This window comes from Lissotriton vulgaris, chromosome 2_1, assembly GCF_964263255.1.
Source record: "Lissotriton vulgaris chromosome 2_1, aLisVul1.2, whole genome shotgun sequence".
Lineage (NCBI taxonomy): Eukaryota > Metazoa > Chordata > Amphibia > Caudata > Salamandridae > Lissotriton > Lissotriton vulgaris.
Genome location: NC_141687.1, coordinates 786,261,717 through 786,284,078, shown reverse-complemented (window position 1 = coordinate 786,284,078; position 22,362 = coordinate 786,261,717). Strand labels below are relative to the sequence as shown.

General features: G+C 42.7%; 1 protein-coding gene across 1 annotated transcript in view; it reads left to right on the top strand.

Annotated features, from left to right (window-relative positions):
• The window catches only part of LOC147731161 (dynein axonemal heavy chain 11-like), a 1,538,124-nt gene that overhangs the window by 1,118,174 nt on the left and 397,588 nt on the right, over positions 1–22,362 (top strand). The window contains exons 36-37 of the mRNA XM_086956147.1: positions 142–335; positions 443–591. Of these exons, the coding sequence (XP_086812273.1) occupies positions 142–335; positions 443–591 (343 nt within the window). The remainder of the gene's footprint in view (positions 1–141; positions 336–442; positions 592–22,362) is intronic.

Here is a 22,362-nt window from a genome sequence, read left to right as displayed (position 1 = left end):
CCACATAATGCCAAACGTGGCAAACGTCTAAGTGGGTTTTTTGAAGGGAAAAGCATTTGAACAGTTTTTCAGTTGTGGAGAATCATTAAAACTTCAGTACATTTCTCAAGTGCAATGTACCCTTTTTGTCATCCCCTCCAGACAATGAGTTTTATGGACGAATTCCGTGGCTTGGACCGAGATATTGAAGGATCGCCTAAACGCTGGAAAAAAGTTGTTGAATCAGAATGTCCTGAAAAAGAAAAGCTGCCCCAAGAATGGAAAACGAAAAGCTCTTTGCAAAAACTGATCATGATGCGTGCTTTGAGACCTGATCGAATGACATATGCAGTCAGGTTATTATATTTCTCATACTTTAATCCTAGCAACTTAAAATAATTTCAAAATTACAAATTATTATTGGGACACATTTAAAATATATCTATAACTTTCTTTCACACAGAAACTTCGTGGAAGAGAAGCTTGGGACAAAATATGTAGAAAGACGCAAAACTGAGTTTGCCAAATCCTTCAGTGAGAGCAGTCCAGCATCCCCCATTGTTTTTATTCTGTCGCCAGGAGTTGACCCCTTGAAAGATGTGGAGTCATTGGGTAAGTGCAGCACGCATTGCTCTACTTGCTGGATGTTTTTAAGGCACAATTTTAACATCTATGAATATCCATTGATGAATGACAAAATGGGCTTTCCATTTTAATGTTGATCAGCTGAAATGTAGAACTGTAATTTATAAACCCACAGCGGCATTTTGAGCACTATTTTGTTCTCTCATTACAATAAGGTTGATCCACACTGGAAAGTATCTATCCATTGATATTAAGGGTGCTTTTTACATTTTCTCAGAGAAAATATCCATATTCGCCAACATATTTTTATGTTTTCACTGTTGTTCCTTCGCACAGCGTCCTATTAGACCCAAGTGTTGAGTAGTCACAGTGGTACTACCCCCAATGGTTATCATTCGTGGCATGGGTTTTAATACATCTTGTTGATTAGAGATACCACCGTGCTCAATATATTACAGATTATGCTTTAATCCTACATTAGCTCTTTTTCCACTCTTATTATATTGTGGGGAAGATGGTAGGCACTTTTGGGAAATATTTAATACAAATCCGGGAAATCCAAGTCGTGGGGCTCAGGGCAGTCAGAAAGTAAAGGCTCCAGTTGAAGCAATCAGAGTTCTTTCTGGTGTTTTGGGATACGGCAGAACCTCAAATTGGGAACCAAGTAACTCTTCTAGAACTTAGTGTTTTTATTGGCATTTTTCAAATTGCTGCACATTTACATAATATAACATCCCATCAATATATCTTTTCTATCGTGCCTCCCCCACCATGGATTGGGGTCTCAAGGGGTCACCTACATGGTTTCATGATACTTGTGCTCACTACTCATACTGGTAGTCACAATTTCATAGCCACTCACATCGTTCCCATCCACCGGTAGGACGCTTCTAATCATATTTTGCAGTATCCAGACCTGTTACTTACATGTATTGAGATATCAACACTGACAACAGTAAGTTAACCAACATTTCGAATAGTGAGTCCCCCGTGGGATATCATCTAGGATCTCTAATCAGGAAAGTGGTGAGGGGACAGGGTTCAGAGGGGTCCCTCCAGGCAAAGGCACATTCATACAATGTAGGGGCACACACACTCATTGCATCCAACAGCAGCCTACCCAAGGCATTGTTTTCCATGGCCACCAGTGTCTGACCATAGCGGCATCCACCTCCCATGGTCCCTGCTATACCCCCACGTTTACACCTAATCAGCCATCTCAGTCTCGCTTCCTGAGCCTATGCTCTCCAAAGGTGAGCGACTACGGCTCTCTGGGTTCTCAAATGCATCCAGCACCTCTGTTCGTAGGGGCGCTATCAGTCTCCTCCTCACCCCACATGCTTCCTCCCTGCAGAGTGCCTGGTCCTCCGCCTGGGCCTACTCCCTGACAGCGGCCTCCCACTTGGCGATCACCAGGCCAACCACCAACTTCCACAGCATGGAAATCTGCCTCTTGACAAATATAAAGGTTAGATCTAGGAAACGATTCTGCACTTTTTTTTTAATTTGGGCAGGGGAAGGATCCCAGCAGGCACACCTCCAAGGTACATGGAGTAACCTGGCCGAGCGTCGCATCCAACCTCTGTTCCACTGAGGCCCAAAGCATCCTGACAGGATCACAGGGCTAGGCCATATGACAAAAATCTGCCTCCACCAGTGTGCAATGGGGACAGTGTTTAGCCTCCCCCCCATATATCGGAGTCAGCGTTTTCGAGATGAGACAGGTCTGAGGGAGGTAGTTAAATTTGATCACTTCAAATCAGGTATTCATAGAAACTTTCTGTGGGTATGCCAACATCTTTGCCCATTCCTGATCTGACACCTCCCTGCCTAATATGCCATTCCACTTTTGCCTTAGAGCGACCAGAGGGCTGCAAAGGTCTGGACCGACACATCATATATAAGGAATTGTCCCATGGGCAAATTATAGACATCAACAAGGACCTCCAAGAGCATCACTATATTGGCCACATAACACTCGCCAACAGTCACTAGCCCCAACTCTGTCCACATTGCCAGCTGCGCTGCGAGACGAATTTGGGAGGGTCCCCATGCAGTAGCCCCACCAGCGAAAGAGCGGGGGTGTACAATGGGTACTCCAGCATCTGCCTCGCATTGCACCATCAGCTTTGGAGTGCGGTCACAAAGAGCAAGCTGCCTCCCTTCCTCCTCAGCATTCCTCACAAACGTCTAGCCAGGAGCCCTCCCTGGTTAGGCACCAACACTATTTGCCCCAACTCGGTGAAGTTTACACCATCCAGTCAAAGCATGATCCATTGCAATTGGGTTGTCAAATAATATAGCTCAAAAGTCTGCCACCCATAAGCCTCCTTCCAGAGTGTGTCTAGATATACCCTATGTCACCATCAATCTCATATAAGCTCCATCAACCTCAAATCCATTTGACAAAATCATGGGGCAGGCACCCAGGTGGGGAGGTTGGTAAAATAATAAAGCCACCATGTTAGCATGGTTATTTTAGTTAATGCAATCTGTGCCATAATGGGGAGTTGTAGTGTATGCCAAAAGGCCACACATTCCCTCAGGGAACGTAGCACCACGTCCAGGTTGGCCTCTCAGATCTCCTCTATGCCATGGTAGACTTTTTATCCCCAAATACTAGAACGTCGAGGGGGCTCAGCTGATCAGAGTCTTCAGCTTGTCTAAGCCAGGCAACACCATGAAAACACACGTCTTTGCCGGGTTCACTCTATGCCCGAATATCTCCCTGAACTCACGTAAGAGCTCCAACATGAAAGAGACATCAGTGTCCATGTCGGACACATACATCAACAGATCACTGGCATACAGTGATATTAAATGCTTAGTACCAGCCACCCGAATACCCCTTACCACCCCCACAACCTACATAGCTCTGGCAGTGGTTCAATAGCAAGAGAGGGGATAGAGTGCACCCCTGTCTGGTATGCATGGCTTTGCATAGCCTCATAAATATGGAGTAGGGCCTGGAAGCCCAAAGCGCTGCCTTGCCTTACTCTGCATCCAGGCGGCGCTCAATGGGCATTGCGGTAGGTGCTCCCACACAACATCCCAGGATTTTGATGATGCCCCAGATTTACAAAATCATGCAAACCTGGAGTGGGAGCTATGCCAAAACCCTACATCCTGCCTGCAACAGAGCCATGGTGCAAGGGTGCCTACTTTGGCGCTAGGCAGCAAATTGTGCACCAGCGCAGGGGAAAAGGACAGGAATGCACCATATTTCATAATTATGGTGAATTCCTGACCTTTCACATTGGCATAGGTCAGCGCAGCAAGAAGAACTGGGGTGCTGCCCTATGCTAATTCCTCAAAAAATAGGCCCATAGTCTTTTGCAACTGCATTAAAAGTTTCCCACTTTAACAAATCTCTCAGGGTGACATCAGTAGCGTGTATTAGATTATATACTTATTTCCAAAATTCTGGGTAGTAGCGTTCTCTCGAAGGAGAAGCGTCAGCACATTCCCTAACCAAGTCAGTCTTCTAGTGTACTGTGCACATAGAAACACTCTATTGGTGTTAACAAAAATATGAAGATGGGTGCTCAGATCGCCCTTGTCACACCTACTACCCAACGGTGTTAGTTAGCACACAAAAGTGTGCTCCAAACCAAGAAACAAAGAGAAAAAGGGCTCGGACAGCACTCCTATAGTAAATGTTAAGTCTTTAGTATGTACATATATGTGAGTGTCTACATATCACCCCTCAGCGTAACAAGAAAAATGTCTATCTCTTCTCTTTGTGCTATGTTACAGTTCCGGTGAACCTTCCGTGTGTGATCCTTGTACGTTTACAGATTTCTCAATACTCATTGGACTAAAAAAGAACACTCCAAGATTAGCTCTGGTGCGTTTTTTCCTTCCTCTTCCTTTTACTTTATATCCCAAACAATGGATGTGTCTCCCAATATAGTAATGGCTACAGTTTAGGAGGGATATAGGATTATTGGTCAAAATTGTAATATGAATAATCCTGTTTAGACTATGTACACATAAATAGTATCTTCACTTATGGGTTCAGCTCAGAGATTGTCTAAATACAACTAAGTATGTTTTTTCATCATGTGTCTACCACAGGTATCTGTCTTTTTGTCAAAAATATGTATGTATTTTAAATCAATTGGTTCATAGTGTGTATAGTGACTTTCCATGCCCTGTGTCTATAAGGTTGCAGATATAGGGTCACAGGAGGGTTTTTCATTGTTAAAAAATTAATGATGTATTAAATTGTCTTTTATACTATTTGTATGTGGATATAAAGGACACTGATGGGTGTTATGTTTTTAATACTTCCAGCCTTGAGAAAGTCTCGTTTGAGACTAAACACTTGTCGTCAAGTTGGGCAAGTTGTGCTGGAAAGTCCTTTTAGGAACTCAATAAAGACTTCGAAGATTTCTTCGTTTCTTGGATCCTTCTTGTCATCATATACTATAACGTCAAGGGACATTTTCTTGTTATGCTGAGGGGCGATATTTAGACACTCACATATATGTACATTCTAAAGACTTAACATTTACTATAGGAGTGCTCTCCGAGCCCTTTCTCTTTGTTTTCTGTATTAGATTATATGCTCATCTAAGTACCTTTGCCATAGAGATAAAGGACATTCTGGTGACTGTAAATTCCAGATTTGAGGCTTGTGCAGGATTTGCTTGACTGAGGGAGAGTAATTTTCGAAGATTCTTCCCTTTGTAAAAATTCCTATTTGACTATCTGTTGAGGGGAATATACTCAAGAGCATAAGATAAAATGGGTGGAATTTGCACTCTATACATTTCTAGTAGAAACTTTAAATGGTGCTTTCAATTAAAATTATGATGTGTATTCAGTGCGTCTAGATGGGCTAGAGCCTTATTCCCTATAGGCAATAAGCGTGACTTGTTTTCTAAGGTCTAAGTGAAGACACTACCTAAATAGATGTATGTTTTTACAATGTCTAAAGAAGTTCCACGGAGGTGTCAATAAAAGGAACCGCACTACTTGTTCCCTCTAAAGGGCATCACTTTGGTCTTAGAGATGCTTAGTTTCAAATAATTTCCCCCTGCATACATAAATAAAGCATTAAAGTTTTATACAGTGTTTAATTTGTAAAAATATAAATTCCATGTCCCTCACCAGGAGCCCACTGCAGCTTTCACCACCCATTGCCCCTGCAGTCGCTGCCAGTGACAGTACCAAAACATCTATTAACCAGATTCCAAAAAGTTTAACAGTACAGAATTGGTCAGCCTCCAAAGCTATAAGAATGGCTTTGGTAGCAGGCATTAGTCATTTTAAATGTACATAGAATTAATAAACAACCGTTATTGTGCTCATGTTTAAATTCAATAAACAGCGCCATCATGCGGCAGACTGTCATTAGTACCAGTGTAGACAATTATGTGCCGGTGCTGAGCACTGGAAACTACAGGCTCAAATTAAGCACTAGTTGGAAACAAATTGGAGTAAGATAAAAAAAAATTACATCGTCCGCATATATCAAAACATGCCGATCGTGCGAAGCAATTCTTGGAGGGAAATTCTTAATATTAATAAATTGGGCTGGAAAATCATAAAGATAAATGGAAAACGAAACGGAGCTAAAATACAGCCCTGTTTCAAACCGTTCTCTTTTAAAATCTTGGGATCAAACCCCCTACTCCCACCCATCAGGATTTTGCACAAGGTGGATGAATGTAATGCAATTATCAATGTTCATAATTTTAAAGGTATCTCCAGTTTGACCAGTTCCTTCCAGAGGGTTGGTCTGCCCTTCCTGTCAAATGCTGTCCAAAAATCAACAAAAACGGAGTGTAAAATTAGCAATTTTGACACCACATATTTCTCGATCAAGGTTTGGACTATTGTGATATTGTCCATCACTTAGGGCCCGCTTATGACTTTGACAGTGCGGTGTTAGGTCCGCCATAATGCCCTGCCATTGCCGTAGTCAGACTGCCTGCCAGATTAGGAGCTTCCGCCTGTCTGGCAGGCTGGTCTGGTTTTTGACATCCCCACGACGGTGCCTCTAAAAACAGGCACTGCAATGGGAACACCAAAAACAATTCCTGCACAGCATGGACTGAAAAGTCAACGGCGTGCAGGAATTGAGGCGCATGCACACAGGGGGGCACATGTTCTGCCCCCTGTGTGCATCCTATGTGGAGGTGGCACAGAGAGATCTGCAGGGCCCCCTTTGTTTCCTGTCTGCCACAGTTTTTATGGAGGAGGAACATCCATGACACCACCGCTGGAGAGGAAACTCGTAATATGCTTGGCAGGACTGCACCTGTCCCGCCAAGCATATTCCGGCCTCCTGACAACCGTAACACTGCCAGAGTGCAGCAGTTCCCTGGCAGCTGTGGCAGGGCTGTGTTGGTCCCACTGCCCAACTCATAATAGGGTGGTAGGGAGACCGCCACGCCCCCACGAGTCTGGAATCTGTGGACCGCCAGACTTATAATCGGGGCCATAATGTTTAGAACTGAAGCGCACCTGGATTCGGGGAATCACAAATGTAGCATATGCCACTACTCAAAATGCTCCAGGTTGCTTGTCTCAAATATCTTCTCTGGGACATAGAATATGGCAATCTGGTGGTCGTTTGATGGTAGGGAGCAAGAGCTTTTTTTATACAGAGGAACAACTATACTTGCAGTCCAAGAACATGGAGTTTGCCCTTTTTCATAGCAGTGTGCACACAAAGGAACAAGGAATTTGCTCCAGGCTTCAAAAGCATCCTTCCACACTTTTATCAGAATCTTATCAAAGCCCATGGCTGCAGATGGTCTTGATTTCTTTTTATAAATGTCTCAATCTGCTTAACTGTTGAAGGTTTTACTCACCTAATATATGCATTTGGTACTTGTGGAGAGGGTTGAGGCATCTCACACTTTTCTATTACAGGGTTTTGTGCATAGATTTTACAAAAATAATCAAGCCACTCAAATAGGAATTGCAAAGGGGGCTTGCTTATTTTCAGGAAACGTAAAGATTCCAGGGGAATTAAAGATTTTTCTGTAATGCTCGTTGATGGAGATCCAACCTGTTTTGGTCTACTATTGTTTTGTTACACATAAAGTGAATTTTTCTCTTTTTTTCCGTAGGGCTTGTATTTCTTTGTCTTTAGGTACCAACATTTCGATAAGCTGCTGCTTAAGTTTGTGGGAAAGTTCTCCATCCCTGGGATCTTTATGTATCATTGCCTTCTTCTTATATTGCTTACTACAACTCTGAATCACGTATACAGCTGCAGACATTTTATCTTTACTTAAATGGATTGGATTTGTTTCAGCTGATAGATTGTGATCTCAAGAGGAGGTGCTTATCTTATTCATCTTCATGATGAAAGGAGAATTTTCGAAAAACTGACCTTGTTTTTGATTAATTGTTGCAGTACCATTACCTGCTTTTAGCGGCCAGGTCGACTTTTGTTGGAACTGTAACTCGAATGTTAAATGAATTATCACATGATCACTGCCTTGGCCAAATTGTACTTGGAGCTATAATGCAGTTTCTAAAGCGCATAGCTACCTCATATGTGGTGTCCCAGCATTAGGTATAGGTATCCGCAGGCAGGGCCGGACTGGCCATGGCGGGCACCTGGCAATCATCCAGTGAGCCACAAGGGTGGGGGCCGGTTTTGTGCCCCTGGAGGCCGGTTTTGTTACAGGACCGTTTCGGCCCTGTAACAAAATTGGCCGAAAACCGGCCCCGGCAAAGAGCTCGGTCGCACCCCCAACGCCCCCCCCCCCCTCCCCGGGGGCTGGCCGAGCACTTTGCCAGGGCCAGTTTTCGTTCCCGGTCCATCCCTGTCCGCGGGCCTAAATGCAGCTGTTAAGTCCTAATAAATCCTGAGCTAAAAAAACAAGTTACGTTTTTTTCTGAAGAGACATTCGGACTTGGCCTGATCCTGAACCATCAGAGAGAGAACATTCCACAATTTCAGCACTAAATAGCTAAAAGAGCTCTCACCCCTGCGCACATTCTTTCCTTTGGGAACACTTGCCAACATAGCCCCTGACGATCTTAAATTCCTCTGTTGTACATATGGTCTGACAAACGATTGAAGGTACAGTGGAACTTTATTAGCAAATGCTTTGTGACAATAGCACAAGGCTTTGAAAGAGGATCTCTGCTTCACCTGAAGCCAATAAAGTTTCTTAAGTGCAGCCCCAATGGACACACGCTTTGGCAAGTTCAGTAAGTGACGAGCAGCAGAGTACCGCACACTTTGGAGTCCATTAATCTGACCATGTGTAACTCTAAGTTACAAAGAATTACAGTAGTCAAGCCTAGACATAATGAGGGCCTGAACTACTGTTTTTTTTGCCAACTTTGGCAAAAACACAGAATTTTCCTAAGCATATTTAGTTGTCCAACGCTTTTTCCTGCAACTGCAGTCATTTGGCTATCAAAAGACAGTTTTTCCTCAAACTAAGTGCAAAGATTTTTGACCCTGGTTTTGGGAATAGGTAATGAGCCCAACTCCTTAGGCCACCAAGCAGAGGAGCAGATGTTCAAATCGTTCCCCAAGGTCAGGACCTCGGTCTTCCAAGCATTAAGCTTGAGGCAATTCAGATCCATCCACCTAGCGCCCTCTGCAAGCTAGAGGCATAGGGAGGAGGCCATGTGGGAAAAATGTAGTGACAGCTTGATGATAAGCAGTGTGTCATCTGCATATAAGATGATGGTAAACCCATAGCATTCGATGAACTCTGCCAGCTGGCGCACATAAACATTAAACAAGGTTGGATTCAAGGAGAAACCTTTCGGGACTCCTTGCTTCATTGGAAGCACTTATGACTGGTAAGGTTTTTGAGACACCGGAAAGGTGCGCCCCTGCAAAAAAGAAACAACCCAACTCAGCGCTTTATGGCCCACACCGCAGTTCCAGAGTCTTTCAATCAGGATATTATGGGAGAGTTTTGAAAGCAGCACTGAAGTGCAACAGTAGCAATGCCGCAGAATCACTAGCATCCAAAATCTAATGGATTGACTCTGTAGCCAGCAACAAAGCTGACTCAGTACTGCATGAGGGGTGAAAGATGGATTGAATCTTGTGTAGCAGGTCTTGGCTCTCTATAAAGGTTGAAAACTGCTTATTGACAAATTTCTCCATAATCTTGGATTAGAATGGTAGCAGCGAAACCAGGTGGTAATTTTTTAGCTTGGTGGGATCCAGCAAAGGTGTTTTTAAGGACTGGAACCACCGCAGCATGCTTCCATGGCCTAGGTACTGGGCCAGAGGCCAAGCAGCTGTTAATCAGGACACCTAATACTGAGTAGACCACTTCCACACCTTGTTCCAAAATGGACAGGAATGCTGGGTCCAACTGAGAGCCTGATTTCACTAAAGCATATAGCACGATCAGCTCCTCAGGCTCGATGGGCCTAAAATTCAGGAGCCTAGAGCTGTCCTCCAAACAGTCGAACCAAGCACTCAAACAAGTGACATCTCTAGCATTTGCAGTAAAGGAGGCATATATTTTAGGCACCTTTTCTGAGAAGAACTGGGCCAAGACATTACATCCCGCCTTGACAAAACAGGTCATAACTGGAAATAATATCATCTATAAATGATTAACCTATTGTACTTCTTCTTATGAATGATGCCAGGACATTCCCTATAGACTCGCCCATTTATAATCATCCCGTTTGAACCCAGGAGTACCTCTAGCAGCAACCGTCCAGTTTGCCTGCCTTTTGTTTGAGTGGGAAGATGGAATCAGGAATATCCCAGGCTTCCTTGAGTTCCTCGTCCTTGTGAGCATTTAGTGTGGCACTCAATATTTTGGCATTAAAATCGCCCATCATTATCTGAAAATTTTGATCAAACTCTAGGATGGATTCAATTTAGTCAAAGATCTCGATCAGAAGAGGTATTGCAGACCAGGAGGGATGTAAATGTTAAACAGGAAGAGAATATCTACATAAGAATTGTTTGTCTTTGTTGTTTTTATCTCAATGTATTGTACATTATTATAAGAAAGAGGTATAACTACAAAGTCACAATGATAGTCTACACAAAGAAGAATCAAAAGACAGCCTTTAACATGCCCTTTCTTTACCATCTGTGCAGGAACATCAATTACATATTAGCAGTCCATATAGAATTTGATTATAGACCAGGTCTTGGAGGCAGATCATTGATGGATTTAAATGTACTAACTTGTTGACTTTCTCATCTAGCAGCCCTGCTAGGTTCCAGGACACTATCACCAGAAATTTGCTAAAATGGGAGTTTGAAAGCATTGTTTAATTTGTTTTCGTTTAACTTCCCGGAAAGCCAAAACTAAGAGACTCAAACGGTTTTGAAGTCTAGTAAGGGGTGATTATTGCTTCTGATTTGTCTGCCTTCGTGGTCAACTTGTATAGTGAAGATATTGGTGAGTCACTTTTTAACTGCACTATCTTAAGCGAGGGTAGGGGAGTGCATAAAATTAGATTTCATAGTAAAACCTTGACTAAGTCTCCTATTCGAAGGGGCTGAGTGACTTATACCACATACATCAATAAAGTGTTTATTTAGAATATCACAGTCCTGTAAAACTATCAATTGAATCAGGTTGGACCAATGTCTACTCACATAGTTGACAAGTTTTGCTTCTTAGGAAAAGAAACCAATTTAATTTCAGGCAAAGAAAGAGAATGCAATTTTGGAAAATTGTGGAGTAACCTCAGGATTCTTTGTCTGTTTAAAGGATTGTTACCATTTGTAAAGTGGTCTGTAATCTCTGTCAATGATGAAGAGATTGGAGAAATATTGTGTATGGTGTCTGCCTTTGGTTGCTCTTTATTTGGATTAATCACTGTGACAACGCTGATGGTTGATGTTCCTGCGAGAGCTGCTTTTAGACCTGTAAATTCAGTAGCGTGCGGATTTAACATGACACTCGGCTCTTCACAATTCATGGAATGGGGAGCCATTAACACCTTTGCCCCCTGTTCTAGTATGTGTTGGGAAATGTTATTGTTTACTTTAGTGACATTAATTATTGACATGCAATTTATTTCAGTTTGTGGATCACATTTTATACTTTAGGAACTTTTTTGGGGTGATTCTGCTATTTTCTCTTCTTCTTTTGCATCTTTTTCTTGTTTTAGAAGTTCCAGCCACTTTTGTGGAGCTGTAGATGTATCTAAGGGACCAATTTATGATTCAACCTGATATTATTTAGCCCCAGAGCCTTTATGCTTATTAAAAATAAATTGGAAAGCAGGGAGGAGATTAGGGTAGAGAGTCTGAATTCAGTACCAGCTCCTGGGCTTCAGGTACTTCTGAAAATAATTGTTGTAGGGAGTAATCAGTTCTCATCTCTTTTTTTTCCATTTGATGTAATTTTCTTTGTTTGAGTTTCCCTTGACCTTTTTTGGGGATTCCACTCCGACTCAATATTTGCACCAAGTAGTGAGATATCAAGTTGTTACTTTGTTTTATTGCATTTCTTTGTCATCATGGGTGAACCATTTTGTCTTATTAGAGCTTTTCGAATTGTCGTTTGAAGTTCAAGGTTGTGGACATAGTGGTTAATTTCTCAATGAGTGCTAAGATAGATATGATTATTCTTTGTGGGGCCTGCATTGCTTCGGAAAGATGTATAAAATATAGTCTCCAGGGTAATGAAAAGCGGTAATTAGAGGTAAGTCAGGCAAGCGTAAGAGATACTCTACTGACTCGGGCCATTGCACGGCATGCTGTTAAAGAGTTCTAATGTCTCTTCTGTAGATTTATTCCTATTCATGCTAATTAACTGGCTCATATCCAAATCAGGCAATGTGAAATCCAGAGAGGGTGCGAGTGATGATTTGACCCATGTGACTTTAGGATGACCAGTTAGGTTGACTACACGGCATGGACAGCTCACCCACTAATCTGTAGATGCTTTTAATGGAGGGCATTCTTGTTTACCACTGAGAGATCAACATCTTGTAAGTCAGAATTTGTTATTATATTATTATCTTTGAGTGTTTTATTTTCAATTCCCAGGTCAACGGGTGACAGTTTTTAGGTCTCATGGGGTTTTTCACTATTGTAATGCTATCTCTCCCATAGACTTAAACTGGGTTACTTTATTACACTTATTATGTGATATATAGCAAAGGAGGGGTGAAAGAAACGGATCAAGTGTTGATCTTAAGGCTCAGATTACATTCCAGAAAGGGAGAATGGAAGGTCCAACCAGAGTCAGAGCCCCAAGGAACAATGACTAACAAAAACGGACTCGGCTGTTCCTAAAGACAAAAGGAGAGAGGTATGGTCAATGAGGGAAGAAAAAGGAGGGTAGTGCTCAGTGGAGGGCTACCCTGGGCATCCCATTAGTTGGAATTAATGGCCTCACACACTCTTGCAAGTGTCATGCTTCATCATCGGCCGTTGCTCCTCGTTGGGCAGGCGGTGCAATGCCCTACGGGCTCACCTCTATGAGGGGCTCTTTATCGGAGATCTTTTTTCCAACAGCCTGTGGGTGAAGTGCAAGTGAGGGGCCAGGAAGAGGGTGGATAGTGTAGGTGGGTGTGTTAAAATATAGCACGAGGTACCGGAGATCAATTTATTCTGGTGGTTCCCATGCTATATATTAAAAACAGTGGGTAGCCTATGATCGCCAGAAATTAGGATTCCGTATCACGATCTAGGACTACAATTCATTCTGTGAGGTCGACATGTTTCTCGCCTTTGCAATTTTGCTGCGATTCTTCAGGACCTAATATATTTACATCTATCACAAGGGATGACCTAGTAAAGTGTCAACCTATAATACATATATTTCCTGTTGTACTACCTGAATTGGACTGCTCTTGCCTAAAGGAGACAAAAGAAAGAATTACCAATATTAAGAGACAACAGTTTCCCATTATTGACCGTGAACACACTGTGGTTGTGTGGAGAAAGTGACTCTGTGGCAGTGACATTCTGTGCACAGTGACCATCTAGTATCAACTATAATCACATTACCACATGTCACCTCTTTCACAATAAAAATAAAATAAAATTGAAATTAAAACTAAAAACAGCAGCAGTTTCTTCATAGTGTCTGATTCACAAGCCTACTGTGGGGTACCTAGTTACTCACCTAAAGGTCAAGGAGTACCGATGTCAACAGTACCCGGTAGGTGTGACTTGAAGGGGGAGAACCAATATGGGTTTAATGGCTATAAGGGAGACAAGTACACACAATCCCGATTTGTAAGTTTTAATTTCAATTTTATTTTATTTTTATTGTGAAAGAGGTGACATGTGGTAATGTGATTATAGTTGATACTAGATGGTCACTGTGCACAGAATGTCACTGCCACAGAGTCACTTTCTCCACACAACCACAGTGTGTTCACGGTCAATAATGGGAAACTGTTGTCTCTTAATATTGGTAATTCTTTCTTTTGTCTCCTTTAGGCAAGAGCAGTCCAATTCAGGTAGTACAACAGTAAATATATGTATTATAGGTTGACACTTTACTAGGTCATCCCTTGTGATAGATGTAAATATATTAGGTCCTGAAGAATTGCAGCATAATTGCGAAGGCGAGAAACATGTCGACCTCACAGAATGAATTGTAGTCCTAGATCGTGATACGGAATCCTAATTTCTGGCGATCATAGGCTACCCACTGTTTTTAATATATAGCATGGGAACCACCAGAATAAATTGATCTCCGGTACCTCGTGCTATATTTTAACGCACCCACCTACACTATCCACCCTCTTCCTGGCCCCTCACTTGCACTTCACCCACAGGCTGTTGGAAAAAAGATCTCCGATAAAGAGCCCCTCATAGAGGTGAGCCCGTAGGGCATTGCACCGCCTGCCCAACGAGGAGCAACGGCCGATGATGAAGCATGACACTCGCAAGAGTGTGTGAGGCCATTAATTCCAACTAATGGGATGCCCAGGGTAGCCCTCCGCTGAGCACTACCCTCCTTTTTCTTCCCTCATTGACCATACCTCTCTCCTTTTGTCTTTAGGAACAGCCGAGTCCGTTTTTGTTACTTATTATGTGATACCTTCAGTTTGAGATCAGATGGAGAAATACTTCTTCCACTCATTTGAATTGTAATTTAAAATTCTATTTAGTGGTAAAGTGGATTTTTACGTTACTACGGTACTGAAAATGACACTTTTTAGAAAGTTTACATTTTTCTGCCTAAACCAATTGTGCCATTCTAGAAGGGCCCAGGGTCACATGATTGTGAATGGGTTTGATGAGGTGTGTTGTGTATTCCTTCCTGACATAGGGACAAATGAGGCCTGGGTGTATAAGGAGTGGGTCTTCCTGACAGGATGGCTGGGAGGAGTTATGTTGTGCCCTGATTACATTTCAAAGGACCTTGCCTGCAGTGCACACAAAGGAACCTGACACCAGTACTTCCCTTGCCTTTGTAACCCTACATAAATTGGAGCCAAACCAAGGGGAAGGAGAAGACCTGACCAAAACCTGATTGGGAGTAGGCCAGTGATTTTCTCCCACACCATGGCTGGTGCTAGGTATAAATGCGGCACCTTCTTATCTCATCACAACACTTTTGATCCTGTGGAAGATTCAGAAGAAGTGTTGTAAACCATTTTAGAGAAAAACAAGGGGGGAATAGGGAGGGTATTAGAGCTAGATCCACCCTCCAATCATCAACTGTAAATCAAACCAAATTAATGGGAAAAAGATCTAGCAAAAGGGTAGGGCTGTCTCTCCTAATCTCATTGGATGGGAAAAGCCTTCAGGAAATAGAAATTTCTTTCTAGAGTCCTCTCACTCATCAGGGTTTTGGGTGACATGCTTCATCATTGGGGCCATCCCAGCCCTCTACGGGCTGAGGCGTGCTGGGACTTGCGAAAATACGTAGGAGCACTTATTGGAAGACTATGTGTAGTGCAGAGATGTGGTGGAGTGGGTTTAGTGAATTTAAAAATACCTTTCTAGTGGGCGTGAAAAATGTGTTATTATTGCTCCTAGATTGGTATAGCTAAAAATAGGGTAGTACCAGGGATCCTAACTATAATGGGCTAGTTATTCTGGATATGTGTCAACTAGTTTCGAGCATTCCCCAAGCTCTTCCTCAGGACCACACAGGGACCAGCCCTGTGTTTGCCACTCCTAATAAACCATAATTTGGTGCAATAAACAAGAAAAAATAGAAGTGTTAAACGCTGCAACTAATAAAGCATGCCTTAGTTTTATACATACGATCCAGGTGTGGTATTAGGTTTCCTCAGATCTACATACTCTGCAAAAACTCCATGACACCGTAACATAGAAGTTGGCACGGAAACTGGAAATGCAAAAGACAAGTTTATTAAGACCCCATGGGGTGGTGGTACAATCCTACAGCACCCTTCGGTAATGCAAGAAGTATCACACCGAACATCGGTGCGCGACCTCTTTTATACAATTTTACAGTAATAAAAAGAGTAGGCGGAATACATTTGCTCAGCTTAAGTACATATAAGGACATTTCTGGAACACCGCCAACTTATGGGAGGAGTTTTAGTACCACTGGTCAGTTTGGGGAACATTCCTAAGCGATGACCGTCCACTAATACAGAGGGTTTGACTACGCATGTGCAAGCTTGACCAGTACTAAAAATAGCCTGTTGCTGGGCAAGTTAGATGGTCATTGGTACAGAGGAAGGACAAAAAGGCATGCTGACCACGAGGCAGCATGTTCATAGAAAATGGAAGCCAGCAATACAAAATGGCCTCCGCAAACGTGGTCAAGATAAGAAGAAGTTCGTGTAGCTGAGCTAAACGCTAACCCGATCATTGTCAAATTACGACAGACGATCCTTTTAGCGTTTAGCTGAAGCTACCTCATAATGGAAGTAATCAGGATACTCATCATCAGTATTAATCAACATAATATTCGTTATCTCTCAATTAATCATTTGCTCATTCTTAGCAATGGCTCGTTTGGATGGAATACAAGCAGTAATACACATAGAACTTAACATAGGGCTACATTGAATACATAGGCAAAGGAAGAAGAGTATCCCAATTATTATACATAGAATAGTTAACAGTTTCCAACCCCAAGTGCTGAGCAAAGTCCAGAACCAGTTTGAGAATGTCCATGTACCGTTTTCAGGATGTATTTCAGCAGCTATTTTATGCAATTTAGAAATAGCATCATACACAGAAGGTGAATTATCAGGGACATATACACAGCAATTACTACCGATAATGCGACATGCACCCCCACGATCAGCTAACACTACATCTAGAACCATACAGTTCTGGAGCATTACAATTCTAGTAATTTGAAGTTCCTCAGTCAAATTCCCTAAGGCAAAAACTGTTTCATTAGCAACAGCTTCTACAACACATGTTAGCCGTCTTATTTTTCGGCTATTTAGAGCAGCACCAACAAATGAAAAGAGGCCTAAATTAAAATCCACATATTGCTGCAGGGAGGTGTCTGTTTGGTCAATCTCATCAATTGCTAATGTTCTCTTCACTCTGTTTAATATAAAATCATGATATAATACAAAGTCATTAGGATACATTGGTGGGGCAATAAATACAGGGGGTAATACAAAGGATATGTAACATGTTCCTAACCATCCAATAGGAAGACGGTAGTAACCTTTATTTCCACAAATGAAGTAAGTATTTCGTGAAGCTACAAAGGCAATACCATTTGGCGTGTCAAAGGTGAGAGTAGTATTACATTCACTTCTCCCTACCGGGATAGTACCTTTATTTCGGACACATAGATCAGTTTTGGTGTCAATAACTGTAATCACATGTAAACTGGACATATTTGTACGTCTTTGATTAGTGTAAACACGAGGCAACGACACGTTATCTGGTCGATATTCTTCCCACTCGAATTTAGTTCCTTCTGCTTGCGGGTAACTATCTCTGTCATTATAGCAAACTTTATTAAGCCGGAAAAGCAATCCACCTTTGGTTGGCCATCTTAAAGTAAACAGAAGAGTGTACCAAGCGTTACAAGAACCATTATGAGAGAACGGAAGAGGAATAAGTGGAGTGCCTCCTTTCTTTTTATGTCCAGGCAACATTCCACATACCCAACAGTTCGAGGTGTTCGTCATATTATGGGTGTGATGTAGAATTTGAATGAAACTGTTATTTAAATAAGTCTGTCTATGTCGTTCTTCATGATAAGGCAAAGTGAAATGAAAATGTTCAGATGGGATTGGGGTAGTAGGCAATAAATATTCTCTTGCCGGAACCAATCGTTCTACAACCCAAGCTATTACTGCTATTACCACTATGGTCGTAACAAAAAGCACGGCACCAAGAACTCTCTTGTTTCTCATCATAGTAGGTGCCATAGTTCGAAGCACAAAAGTCTCAAAACAAAACTAATAAGAAAAAATAAAAATGAGTGCTGAGCTTCGAGGTAGCCGCTGGTTTCTTCTCCGAGATTCAAGACGGGTGTCGCTACACTGGACTGAACTGATCACCCCCCCTTGATATTCTCGGCTTCCGTTTTCACAAACCTCAGAGCGGTAACTCAACCAGTCTCGCACAAAACAACTGCTCTCCTTGGCCGTAGATTATATCTTTCTCCACCAGAAACCGTGTGGTCCGGGAAGGCTCCCTCCGATTCAGTAGACGTAGTAGCTGGGCTCTTCTCTGCATCCAAGATGTCTCGATAAACAGACAGCACAGTGGGGTTCACCAGATCCGGAGAGACATGACGACAATGAGTAGAATGCACCCACCGCTTCTTGTTCGTGACTCGCACGGCCGTTCGAGTTGCCAAGAACACCTGCTCAGGGCCACGCCACCTCGGCTCCAAGCTGCTGGATCTCTCAAACGATCGAATCATGACATAGTCCCCAGGACGAAGATTGTGAGCCTCTCCAATGGAATTGTCGGGGAGCGCTTCTCGAACCTGTTGGTGAATAGAGAGTAAATCATTTGTTAATCGTGCCAAATAATCGTTCATCATTATACAAGGCACATCATGTAGTAAATGAGGCTTAGGAACTCCCCATATATTCATAGGCCTTCCAAACACCACTTCATAAGGTGTGAGGCCAGTTCGGGAATGTGGTACTGATCTAATAGATAACAATGCTAGAGGCAGGGCATCCGGCCATTTCAAAGACGTAGATGCCACAATCTTTGCTAGCTTCAACTTCAGAGTAGCATTATACCTTTCTACCAGACCTGCTGACTGCGGGTGGAATACAGTGTGAAACTTTTGCTGGATCTCCAATCCTTTCAGGACGTACTCCACTATTTTCCCGACAAAATGAGGACCGTTATCATTCCACAAAAATTTACAAACACCATAGCGTGGGAAGAACTCTTTGAGCAGTACCTTAGCTGTTGTTAATGCTGTATTATCCTTCGTGGGGAAGGCCTCAATCCATTTACTGAAAGCACACACCACCACTAAGACATACTTAAGATTATTGCAACACTCAAGCTGGATGTAATCCATCTGTATTGCTTCAAATGGTGCAGTAGGTGGAACAAACCCTCCTTTCGGAGTATAAGTCCCTTTAGCAGGATTGTACTGTAAGCATATCAGACAGGTCTGCACTACTCTTTTGGCCGTATTGGCAATCTCAGGATGCTCCCAAACACGTGTAAGCAATTTAGTAATTGCAAGAGCTCCAACATGTGCCAATCCATGTGTCATTTGAACCATTGCTTGCAAGTAAGCGGCAGGCAATTTCCATCTCTCCATATCTTTGCTCCTCCAGCAACCCTCATCATCCAACACTCCCTCCGTTGCCCAGGTTGCAAGTTCTGCTTCAGACGCTGATTTCTGAATATCTAATATCCCCTCTCTGGCATCATGCCATCGCTCAGCCTGTGATTTCACCACATACATAGGCGAGACATTTTGTAACATAGCAGTTTCCCTCGCTATGCGATCTGCGAAAGCGTTTCCTTGTCCTACTTTGTCTGTCACTTTCTTATGTGCACTGCATTTGATTATCGCTACTTTCTTTGGGTACAATAGCGCATTCAGGAGATCACGTACTAATTCTCCATGCATAATGTGCATTCCGTGTGAAGTCAAAAACCCTCGTTCCCTCCAGAGTAGGCCAAAATTGTGCACTACTCCAAAGGCATACCGGCTATCAGTGTAGATATTCACACATAAACCAGCACTTAATTCACATGCTTTCGTTAAGGCTATCAATTCAGCTGCTTGGGCCGATTTTTGCCACTGTCCATTCAAGGGGGATCGGTGTAGTTTTGGACAACAATGCTAACAAAGGTTTTATAATGTGTGAGAACCCCATTATCCACTGTCCACAAAAAGACGTTAAACCTATGAAAGCACAAACATCTTTCTGAGTGCGAGGGACTGGTCTATCTAAGATTGCTTGGATTCGATCAGATGTCAATGCACGTCCCTCCTTAGACAAAAGATGACCGAGGTAGGTCATCTTTGGTCTACAATATTGTAACTTTTTCCTAGAGACCTTGTGATTATTCTGGGCAAGAAAAGAAAGCAGGGAAAGACTACTCTCTTCACATTGTTCCTGCATGTCTGCTGCAAGTAAAATGTCATCAACATATTGAATGAGAGCCACTCCAGACTGTAAATCGAAAGAATCAAGCTGTCTTGTAAATGCTAGGGCTTTCAGTGTAACCTTGAGGAACTCGACAAAATCTATATGATTTGTTATTTAATGTGAAGCCAAACAAATATCGGCTATCAGGATGGATGGGGATCGAAAAGAAAGCATTCTTCAAATCGATAACAGTGAAGGTAGTGGCTGTGGGCGGAATCAAAGTAAGTAAGGTGGTAATATCAGACACCACTGGGTACTGCGGCACTACTATCTTATTAATTTCCCTCAAATCAATAATGAAACGATAGATTTTAGTGTCTGTATCTTTCTTTAAAATTGGAAGAATTGGGCTGTTACAAACATTATAGGGGACTTCTTCCACCACGCCTGCAATAATCAAGTCATGTACAATATGCATTAAAGCAACTTCACCTTCCCTGGAAATTTTATACTGCGGTACATGAGGCAAAGACGCCCCCTCCTTTACAGTGATGCGTATGGAAGGGATAATCATCTGTCCCACATCTGTATCCGAAGTAGCCCATAACGTTTTTGGAAGAGAGGCTAACGCCTCGGTCTCTTGCATGAGGCACAATCTCTCTACAACCGGGTAATTCTCATTCAAAATAACCCGCACCCCTTCAGGAGCACAGTGTATAGTTGCTCGAAAATATTTAAGCATATCCAGTCCCATAATATTATCTGGAGTATTTGGTGACAACAAAAACGGACATGGGGCAGTAAATTTGTCAATGTGAAATGTAAGGGGTTGTGACAATGGGCTAAGAGAGGGTGTTCCATCAAACCCTATTGATGTAATTATTTCGCCAGACAGGGGAGCCCTTGGAACCAAGTGTTTGGACAGAGCACTGCGAGTAGCTCCTGTATCAACCAGAAACTGATCAGTAGAACCCAAAACATGAGCTGATACATATGGACCCCTTTGATCTACTGGTACTTCAACCGATTCCACACCCCATCCTACGCAATCCTATGCATGTACATAATCCTGGGACGCAGTAAACTCACCCTCAGCTATCTGATACTGATTCTGTCGATCAAAAGTATTATGATCAGCCTGACCACAACCCCTCGCTTCAAACCTACCACGATCATTCGCTCCACCCCTTGGCCCTGAATAACTATTCCGCGTCCTTCCACTTCCTCGACCACGCTAATTACGCTGTTCTCGAAGCACCGGACAGTCTGAAGCCCAATGTCCAAACTGTTTACAGTATGCACACTGGTCCTCAGAAATATCGGAACGAACGGAAGACGTACCATACGATCCACGTCTACCCCTATCATTCCCTCTCGGCTGTGTAGAGTCTTTAACTCTTTTGCTTTCTTATCACTACTTTCCTTAGCCTCCAATTCCTATTGTTCATAATACTGAGCCATGGTCAATAAAGAAGCAGGGGTTGCCGTGGTCCAGGAACTTTCACTAGTCTTTAAACGTTCGCAATCTCCGGTAGGAGATTAGCCACGTACTTGTTAACGAACAAATGCCTGCCCGTGTCCTCTGTTAATAATTGCCCACTGTAGTCATGGAATGCTTCCTCAAAACGTGAAAAGAAGTCAGAAACCGATTCATCCGGTTTCTGCTTGCAAGAAGCTAACATAGTCCAATCAATCTTCTTAGGGGGAACAAGCGTTTTTAATTTATTCAAAATAGCCCCCGGGAGATCTAAAATTAATTGGCATGGCTTACACGCGGGCTCCCTATCCAAATCAGCTTGGGCTAGGTCTTTCCAATCTGCACCCAGAATCGCTCGATCATCGAACTTACGAATCGCCCTCCACATATCAGGAGGCAATATCAACCCAAAGAAAAGATCAATATCAACTAATGTCATAACACACGAAGAAATAGCCCCTTCCACTCCTTCATAGAAAGCTGCCGGATTTTTATGAGGGTCAGGCAGAGCAGTCTTAAGTGCCATCACATCTGTTCTATTCCACGGCGTGTAAACCCAATTATATATAAAATAACCCTTTGCATTCACAGACGTTTTATCATCATCTGTACCTTGCCCTTTAGGAGGGACATATAAAGGTGCAGCTTCTCGCATAGGCATAATATGAACTGTAGAACTCTTATCTGCTCCAAAGATAGGACACTCTTTGGATATCTCTTTCGATCCAGGCGCAGCCGAGTCTGATGCCTTTTTCGCCGCCCGCAATCTTAACGCCTCATCCCGCAGATGGACCAACCGTTAGAAAAACGAATCCGCATCTGTAAGAACAAAAATACCTTTACGCAAATTCTCACGACCAACTGATACATCCTTTGGCTCCAACTCAGATGAATATTTTCTAAAC